At 39.1% G+C, this 10,613-nt stretch overlaps 1 protein-coding gene across 2 annotated transcripts in view; it reads left to right on the forward strand.

The window, feature by feature from the left end:
- The window catches only part of LOC146796129 (GTPase IMAP family member 6-like), a 292,397-nt gene extending 282,437 nt beyond the window's left edge, over nucleotides 1-9,960 (forward strand). The window contains exons 5-6 of one of the 2 annotated variants that reach the window (XR_014969543.1): nucleotides 2,574-8,069; nucleotides 8,609-9,960. Coding sequence is in view for 1 of the 2 variants with exons in the window: in XM_085628508.1 (XP_085484634.1) it covers nucleotides 2,574-3,805 (1,232 nt within the window). In the remaining variant the exon portion in view is untranslated. Of the gene's footprint in view, nucleotides 1-2,573 lie in introns of both variants that reach the window. The other variant, XM_085628508.1, reaches the window with a different exon arrangement.
- The last annotated feature ends 653 nt before the right edge of the window (nucleotides 9,961-10,613 follow it).

Raw genomic sequence — 10,613 nt, forward strand, 5'->3', positions numbered from 1 at the left:
CTCATTTCGATTTATGAAGCCACACAAAGCCACCCTGTGTGGCTTTCAGTGGCCTCATAAATCATGAGTAAGGCGATGCGGCGCAAATTGCTGAGTCGCCATACTCTGCAACAGGGAGGCATTCCATGGGCATTGTGGTGAGTTTTGCATTGCAACCACATGTAATTTGACGCTGGCCCAGATTTACAAACTGAAGTCCAAAGTGGGATGCCCTAAATCCTAAAGCCTCCTGTGGTAAGGTGTATTGAGGAGAAATATTTTTATTTCACCTTGTTTTCTCCTCTTTCTATGTTTGCTGCATTATGCACAAAAACAATCCTGCATTCAACGGAGGCACCCTTGCACCATGGTGCAAGAGTGCCAACGTTGGCTCTAGGCTGCCGAAACAGCACCAGCCCAGGGAAAAAGGACAGGAATGCACCATTTGCTTAAATGCGCTATATTGCTGCTCTTTCACTTTCAAGGTGCCGTGCTGCGCTGCCCTATGCTAAATTCCCATAAATAAGCCCCATAGTTGTTAAATTAGGCTTGGTGTAACACCAGATTGATGGATGTAATGGTTTTAGGAGAAAAATTCACATGTATATGCCTAATCACAGTTAGAAGCAAGATTACATTTGGTTAAAAGGTCGGTCGCCCTTGTTGTAACACCAGCAAGTATTTGGAAACGTTTTAGGAATACAAATCACATTTAGGAGTAAAACCACATTTATGTGCAAGATCGCATTTAAGTATAAAATCACCCTTGATGCAACATCAACAGAATTCTGAAAATACTTTTGGAAACACAAATTAAATCTAGGAACTAAAACACATTTATGTGCAAAATCACCAATAGTGCAGTGCCGAAAGTTGAAAGAAAGCATGTATAGATGCACAAAACACATTGTTGAGCAAATTCACGTTAACTGTAGGTGCAAATCACATTTAGGAGTGAAATTACTCATCATCCAATATCAATGGTAGTGCGTAGGCACTTTTAGGTGCAAAAACGCATTTAGATGTCCAGACACATTTGATGCAAAATACTCTTTGTGCAAAGTCAGTAGCACTATGGTAAAGGTATGAAACTACATTTTGTTGACAACTCATTGAGGTGAAAAATCACCCTCAATGAAACATCAACATAAGTTTGCAAAATATTTTGGAGCAGAAACCAGCTTAAACAGCAAATAGTCCCGAATGTGCTAAAAAAACATATATTTTGAATGGGTCCTCAAAAAGCAGAAAGAGGTACGTGTTTGATCCACCTAACAACGGGCCTGATTCACAAAGTAAACTTTGTGAATTTCACAGATTATGCGCAAAGTTTTACAACTCTTCATATATTATCTTTGGTTGTGGGGAGACCTCCGTCCCTGCAGCGGTGTCTCCGCACACGTAAGTGTACATAAATCTCCGCACTTAAAAAGATCGGCCATGCAGTCTTAAAACTCCACATGTAGTTTGTGAATTTCACTTAACCTACACAAAGTGTAAGTTTACCTTTGTGAATTAGGCCCATCGTTTTTATGAAAAAAGCTCTAGCACAGGGGTCCATAAACAAATTGACAGTAGAAGGGTTCAAATTTACCCCAAGTAACTCCAACTGAACCACTGTTATTGTAATCTTACATGCCCAGGTCCCCAAGACTATATGGTTGCCCCATTGTTTTTGAATATTTGCTTCTGAATGCAATGCACTTCTTGCTTTGGGATGTAAGCCTTCCCTAGGAAAGTTCGGAACACATTTTCTTGGCTATGGCAGATCTAAAAATGACTTATTTGAAACTACAAAAACGCATTCTTTATGTAAGGGTAGCTGTCTGGAGAGAAATTTAAATTACCCCTTGCACCACTCACTTTATGTGATCTGCTCCACCTTTCTCTCTAAAAAGTTGATTCTAGCCCACACTGAAAAGCATCTAAGAGAATGTTAACATTTATGAAGAGAGTCCCTTTCATGAATCACTGTTACTAATTGCACCTTTTGCAGCTGATAATTTCAATACACTTGTAAGGCTGCGTTAGGCGTATTTGCATAATTTGCATAATCCATGCCAGAGATTACAACGGATTTGTTTCTATCCATGATTGAAACTGCACAATGAACTATTCCTACTTTATTTAATGACGATCTTGTTTAGGAAGGTTACCAGAATGTATTTTCTCTACGATGATGATTTGGCTGCTTATGTTGTGAAGATGTATATAAACAGCATGTCATTAAAAAGTGTTCATCTCGATTTATCTAAAATGAATACTTTTTTTTTAAATTGAAGTGATTAATTTATGTTTCCAATGGATGACTTCAGTTCTTATGGCACACTTGAATGGTCACCACCTTCTTTCCCAGGATGCCATGGGATTATTAGGATATTCCTTGTCAGAGTGGAGGTTGGGGAGGAGGCATGTCCAGATGTCATAGCATCTATAACACCATTTTAGATTTACAAGTAAATCAATTTTAAAATACTTTAACACGTAGGCCACTGGTGAGTGAGAGGCCATAAGGGAGCAGAATAATTGTGCTTATTCAGCCTAGAAAATTACGAATTGACTGTGACGTCAATCATTTCTTTCATCCTCTGCAGAATCGACATCTGAAATACCATTCAGTAGGAAACTAGAACTCCGAATTGTTCTTGTCGGTAAAACTGGAGTTGGTAAAAGTGCAACTGGGAACACCATCCTTGGTGAAAGAGAATTTGAATCAATGGCCTCTTCTGAGTCAGTGACAAGGCACTGCAAAAGAAAGGAAATCTCATGGCCGGATAGAAAGCTTGTCGTCGTGGACACCCCGGGTTTGTTTGATACAGTCCTCTCTCATGAGGAAACTGCCCTTGAAATTGGTCACTGTATTGCCATATCTGCCCCAGGACCTCATGCTATTGTGCTGGTGGTACAGGTTGGCCGCTTCACACAGGAGGAGAAGGACGCTGTTGAGAAAATACAGGATATATTTGGAACAAAGTCAATGGAATATATGATTATTTTGTTCACCAGGAGAGAAGACCTGGAGAACAAAACCATTCAAGACTACATTGAAAATTCAAAAGACGGATACCTAAAGGAGTTAATCAGAATGTGTGGAAACAGATACTGCGCCTTTAACAATAAACTAGAAGGGCAAATGCGCCAGGAACAAGTGTCTGTGTTGATTAAGATGATTGACACAATGGTGTCTAAGAATGACAACAGGTGTTTTACAAATGAACTGTATGCCCAAGCTGAGAAGGAATTGAGGGAGAAAGTTGCAATGTTGAAGGAAAGTCCCGAAGAATATCAAAGAGAGCTTGAGAAACTCAGAGACGAGTATGAAAATCGATTAAAGATATTACGAGAAGAAGTAGACAAAAAAGAAAACGAAGTTAGGAAAGAAATGCTGTGGCAGTATCAGGCTTTGAATGCTCGAAATGAACAATTCAAACAGGAGACAGACGAAAAGATTGATAACTTGGAAAGGAACCAGCAAAGAAAAAATAAGCGATTTCAGTCAGGAAAAGCTAATAGAGGGCCATCTGCACAACATGAACGTTTGGAATTTGAGATAAAGAAGCTAAGTAGAATTATCCACGAGATGCATATACGAAGTACAATAGGAATGACAGAGAGTGAGGATCAAATCCAGTCTAATACATCTTTGAATGATGCCAAAAAACCAGTAGAAAAGAGGGGAAAAAAGAAAGAAAAACTAGTTGACAATGAAATGGGGAAGGACAAAGAATCCAAGAATATTGAAAAAGTTGCCATGATCGCCACAGGAAAAAAGCTAGGAAATAAAAGGGGAGCAATTTTTAAAAAAATTGGATTGTGGCGGGCCTAATACTGATCTCTATCAAAACAATCCAACACAGGGGGTGTTGGAAGGTGGTTTATTAGTAGTGGTAAGTAGATACCTATCCTTTCTTAAAACGCCACAATCACAATATAAGGCCCAGTCAAGGTCTCAATAAATTATTTCCTTGCTCCACCTTTTGTAGCTGGATGCGAGCAGGCAGGCTAAACTTAGGAGACAGGTGCACAACGCATTTAAAAACCCAATAGACTCAATAAGTAAGACACAGCACACAATAAAAATCCAACACCAATTTAAAAAAATTGGAAATATTGGTGTGATTAAAATGACAGCAAAAATCCAATATAGGGAACCAGCTATATGAATTTGTATAGAATAAAATTAAAACTAACAGTTAGAAGCAAATAGAGCTTAAATGGTTAACAAAAAGGTTGCACTGAACAGGAACAAAGTCAAGAGTTTATGCCACCCACAGTGTTTCTTGATGCAGGAAAGTGGTACACAGCACCATTCAATAGTCCAGGAGCTCTGGTTTGCTTCTTTGAGTCTGGGACTACAACCCCCACAATGTACCTGGTCAATTCAAGTAAAATTCACGTGAAGCTTGTCAGCTGTAGTTGTCCTCATTGTTGATGTTGCAGGTAGCCCTTACAGCACTTTTTTACCTGTTTGCTGATCAGGGAGTCCACTCCTTATCCTTTAAGAAAGGCAAAGTCCCTTTTTTGTGAAGCCTTGTGTGTGCAGCAGGTGCGGTCCTTATGAGTGAAGTGCTCTCTCGTGCAGTCCAAGGGTAAAACACAGCAGTCCTTCTCCAGATGCTTCTTTTGAGTCTTTGAGGGCCTACAACACCAATCCAAGGTTCCAGATTTTCTGAGTTGCTCCTTAGGAAGTTGGGAGTACAAACCCTCAATGCACCTGGCCAAATCCTTCAAAATCCACTGAACGCTGTCCTGCTGGGTTCTTCTTGGTGGAGATGATGAAGGTGGAACTCTTTAGACTATTGCATTCAGGGAGTCCACTCCTTCAACTTACAGAGCAAGGCAAAGTCATTTTTGGGCTGAAGGCCAAAGTGTGCAGGGGGTGCAGTCCTTATGAATACAGTCCTCTTTTGTGAAGTCCAAAGGTGCTGGGCAGCTCTCCCACACTTATCCAGTGTTCTTGGGTGACAAGCAGTGGACACCCCCTGACCATTGGGGTGCAGGATGCCAACCTCTGGTATGACAACTTCCTCCAAAGTGGGCCATATTCTTGCCCCAGAAAGCACTATTCTCTAAAAATCTAAAATGGAGAAACTCTCTGGTGGAGATTAGGATCTGGCTAAGACAACCGAAAGGCATGGCTTAATTTTGCTAAAACTCCCCTTCCAGCCAGTTTGCTAATTCATTTATTGGGGCTCTTGTCTGGCTGGGGGTGCAGGATATGGGAGTGAGCCTGTGTCATGTCCTTACTGTCATTCCCTCTTTGAAGACCAGTTTGGCTACTCGACTGCCATCCGGCCTTTTGCTCGGCAGCTTGCAAATCTACTCCAACCAGATGTCCTTTGTCTCTACACAGGCCACTTCACACCTCATCAGAGCAGTTTGGCCAATTAGGAGAGTCTGCTTGAAGGCTGGATTTTAGCACATCAGAAAAGCAAGTTCTATAACTTCTTTTTTGTGATAGTTAAATAAATCTAACCCTGGCATGCTGTTGAATGTATTCTAACTATCATGTTAAGCTTTTTAATTAAAATTTTAGCTCGCTCCTATCAATAGTAATACATTAATAAAGTATTCCCATGTTCACTTATGAAGCCTCTGTGCTACATTGGGGGAAAATGAAATTGGCAGTTTTTCCCTTTCCAGGAATATAAAACCTGTTTTAAAATGTTCCTACTATAGTTACAAGGCACACTACCTCTGGAACACTGAGGGGAGACCTTAGGGATCCCCTGTATGTAAAATTAAGATAGTTTACAAACTTTAGAAGTACCTTTGATTCCAAAGTCAAATTTGCATATCAATTTATTTTAAATCAGCCTACAAAGCTGCTTTTAAAATGACACAGGCAACACAGCATCTCACACGTAAGTGCATTAAATATACTGGGCCTCTGAACCTACATGCAGTGATATATACTAGGCTCTTAACGGTAGGTTGTCAGTACCAATTGTAATTATACCTAAGTGCCATGTATGTTTTTTCAGAGCACAGACCTTGGTCTGGTAAGCTGAGCCCAGGTCACAATCAGAGTCAGAAAACCAGCATTTAGTGGTCAAAATGGGGGCAAAAAAGTCGAGGGACACTGCATAAAGCCTGGGTTTCTCACAGGGGGCAACAAGAAGACCTATGATGCTCCATAAAATAAAAATAAGGAAACAAACAAGGCTGCATTTAGTAATCTGTTGTGGTTGGTTTATCATCAGTAGTTTGTGCAAATGAGCAGATATTTTGATCCAACAGTTGTTAAGCACTTGTGGTGAGCTAATTTAGTAACTATTATAATTGAGATGACAATATGCAAGGATTGTGTACACAGTATGAACCCAAATTAACTGAGAGGGAGAAATGGTGTGCAAAGCCTCTAAAACATCAACAAATATGCTTCATAATTATTCTACATATTTTAATTGCGAGCAATAAAGCAGCAGGCAAATATCCTTTGCATGCCTTAAAATGCACTGGTATTTTAAATATGACTTCCCACAAAGTGAGAATATTTCAGAGTTCATGGAGGAATAAAGAAACTTGAGGGGGGCCACTGCAAGGGGTTTGGAGGGAGTCTTTCATTCCACGTCCTTTCCCCACCTCCTCGAAACAGTTTATGAGCATACATTTTAAATTAATTTCCACGGTAGTTGTTATGAAGTTGACTTTGACCCTCGTATCCCAGAACATGCATTAGCAAAGCCAATTAGTTCTGGAATTGGCTGCTGACCTTTTGGCTTTGCCAATGCTTACTTTTTTCTGAATTGTTTTAATGTACAAAATCAGCTCGCGCAAGCACACACAAGTGGATTGGGAGCAGCATTGGGGTTGTTGCCAGGGGATGCCTGAGAAAATCAAGCATTGTTTTTGAAACAACTTTTTTTATGTAAAAGTACACATTGCAACCGTACTCCCAGGCACTGATGCAGACTCTGTACTGTATGGATGTACACATTGTGTAAGCACAGAATGCAGTCACTCAGAGTAAGGTAAGTCAATGGATGAAGAGGGCTGACCCTGCGTCTAATGCTATGCGCTGTGGTGGGTGGAAGCAAAATGTGAATGACACTACAGCAGACCAATGGATGAAGAGGGCTAACTGAAAACCCATATAAGTAAGCATCTATAATATATATATTTTTCTTAAAAAACTAAATGTTTTGAATAAAGTAAGACCTAAAAATTAGGCAAAAATACTACCACCCAGTTTTTGAGCCACACATTGAATTATATGAGCAGTACATTTCTTGAGCATTATACTTTTCTAAAATATTTAGGGTCTCATTTATGGCATTTTGGCGTAGGGCAATCCAGCAAGGCACCCTGCTGTGCTGCCCTATGCCAAAGTGAAAGGGTAGGAATGCACCATATTTAAGCAATATGATACCTTCCTGTCCTTTCGGCCTGCGCTGGTGCCGTTTTGGCATCCAAGCACCAATGCAGGGAGCCTTGCACCAGGATGCCTCCATTGGAGGCAGGATTGTTTTTGTGCAGAAAGGGGCACCTTCCTGAACAATCTACTGCAATGCACATGGAATGCCTCCCAGGTGCAGAGTAAGGTATGCAGCTATTTTTGCTCAGTCCCCTTAATCATGATTTATGAGACCACTCACAGTCAAGCAGGTTGGCTTTGCGTGGCTTCATAAATCTTTATGAGAGCCCTGCGTCACGCATGTCCCACTATACGTGGTGCAAAAGTGATGCAGGACTCTCATAAATAAGCCCCTTAGTATTTCCATATTGTAACATATGGAATCTGCTGACAATAAGCTAAAAATAAATGTTTTTTCACATATACATTTACTTGGCCCTCCATAACCTTTCTCTATTCTACAAGCATTTTGTTTAAAATTCATGTGAAAAAAAGTCCTGTACCAAACAATTAATCCTTCCCTTCTTTTAGTGACCAAATAACACCTTTAACTCATAATCATAGTTAGAATTCATCTATTTTGGTAGGAGAGAGCAACTACAGCATAAATGAAAAATATAGTTTCAAATTTATAGTGTAACATCACCAGATGCTAATTAATGTGGAAGGTGAAAAGATCAAAAGGAAAAATTCCAAGGTATTCATATTGAAAAGGCCAGCCTCCATATTATAGGTAGCCTGGGCGAAAATTTCGTTCCGTTCGTGGAAATTGCGATAATTTGACATTTTCGCGTTCCGCGGAGAGCGCGAAAATGTCAAAATTTCCGGTTGCCGCAGCTTGGCGATAATTTGTTTCTTGCTCGCGCTGTAAAATAATACATTCTCGCGCGCGCGCGATCGCCTTACCTGAATCCCTGCATTCGCCGACAAGTTTTCTTGATCCGGTCGCGTTCTCCATGAGATGTTGTATTGTTTTTAGCCATTTGCGCTGTTTCGCGACAGTTCATGCCCGCAGTGACGTCATGCGTCGCGCGATCACGTCTTTCTTCTCGCGCTCATGCACCGCAAGAGAACTCAAAACAAGATGGCCGCACCCGCAAACAACCACATGGGTAAGTTGGCGACCCGTAACCATGCAGAAAATCTCGCGAACATGCGGGAAAAAAACTTCCGCATCTTCGCGATATTTCCGCTTGTTTGCGATAATTTTAAACATTTTCGCGATAATTTGCGAAAGTTAATTTCGCAAATTCCGCCCACCCCTAATTATAGGACTGACTAATTGAGGAGTCGTGAGGTCATACTATAACTAGGGTAATTATGATTTTAAATTATGTAAGAACTTTATGCGAAATATACTCATATTTCAGGTTAGGGGCAATTTTATTACTAGTTCAATCATAAGGAGTGAAAAAATGCATGAAAAAGGAGAAGTATTTCACACAGCAGAACCCTCCAGTACTGAACATTAAACAAGGCTGAGGGGCAGAAACAGCTATTTCTCTCTGAAGGCTTGGCCCCTCCTGGTTGAAAGTCTACTGATTTAAAATTGCATTTTGTGGGCAAAACTGATTAAAATAAGCTATCAGCTGCACTCTTGATGCAGATGAAAACTCCACTTTTTGGACCCCATTTTTCAATGCCACTTTTTTCTTATGATATTTTTATTGGGAACCCCATTTTTCAAGACCAATAGCATTTTTTTTCAAGTGTTATTCCCAAGCACAGTGCCATCATGGTGTGTTTAAAGATAGATGTTTCTGGTACCTCCAACATTTATCCTAAAAAGAATATCTCACAGTCATTTGGGGTAACATGCATTGATTCAGGACACATATTCCTAAACAAACTGATTCCACATGAAAGATTTTCTTAACTAATTATACTGGTTTCTTTAACGCTCTTTTGTTAATGTTTTGAATTTTATGTCTCACTAAGAGGTAAATTACAAATATCTTAATTTCAATTCTATGTTTAGGGCATCTATACATTTAATAGGATATCATTATGGAACTAAAATTAGAGATCTGCTGTTTAAAATTCATAATTTGGAGGTCATCATTCTTTTTTAGAAAACCTATTCGTTAAATTAAAATTAATCTACGGTGAGTTCAAATAATCAAAACCAAAACACACCATTGGCTTTACATTTAAAATTAATTTCGAATTGTTTACAAAATAAATATGTACATTTCCGTTTTCAATCAAAGTACCGTAAAGTAGTGATGCTTATCTACATGTTTAGACCCATTTACCACTTTGATGAATTGATAATAAAATTGTGCTTGTAGTTTTTATACGATTTTAATGTTTGACATGGAATGATCTAAAATGTTGATTTGGTACTCTGCACAAGTGTGTGAATTTTCTCCAATATCGTTATGTAACTGACTGCATTGTGTTTATACTGCCAAATGAATAAAGACAAATGTTTTTGTAACTGTGAGAGGCACCACCAGAGAACAAATGTAAGTTATAATTGATGTTTGAGATAATTCGGTGTACTGCTAACTTTTTCCTACTTTGAAAATCGACTCAGCCAGCTAATTTAATTTGACAAGTGTTAGATTGTTACGGCAATAAATTTGTATTTCAACACCTTTAAATAAATTGCTCTCTGTCTACATTGGCTGTGATAGTTTCTAAGGCGTGTGAGAATCTTTACTCTGCAAAAGTGGAAACTCAGACAAGGATGTGTACCAAATCTAATTACGTTTTTGACAGTCAAGGCTGGACTTGGGATATTTAATCACTACAAGGTGCAACACATCATACAATTGCTGAATTCCACAGGTGCCGGTATGACTTGGAGTGATGTCTCTGGGTCAAAAGAAGAGCTTAAATGTTTTTTTTTTTAAGTTTGACAAAGGAAACTTTATTAAGGAAAATATACAATCAACTAAAGACAAGATTGCACTATAAATAATAAAGTCATTAGTAATACAATAAAAGTCAGTAAAATCGAAATAGTTGCATCTATAAAAAAAGTATACAACAAATCTAAAGAGAAAAGAAAAGGGGAGGGGAGACTAATGAATGAATAACAAGAGTATAACAACAACAAGAACAGGAGAGCATATAGCATAATAAAAATGCCTACAATTTTAAAAAAGTAGTGCTTCTAATATAGAATCAAAAAGAAAAGAATGAACTGAAATTAAGCAAGACAACAATTCATGGTGGCTTGGGAACTTCTTCCAACAATGGGCGGTGATGAGTAAACTTTTGCACAGAATTATCTAGGAAAAAGGTAGTATGGGACCACAAATGTTCTCTT

Source organism: Triturus cristatus, chromosome 10 (assembly GCF_964204655.1).
Source record: "Triturus cristatus chromosome 10, aTriCri1.1, whole genome shotgun sequence".
In the NCBI taxonomy this organism is placed as follows: domain Eukaryota; kingdom Metazoa; phylum Chordata; class Amphibia; order Caudata; family Salamandridae; genus Triturus; species Triturus cristatus.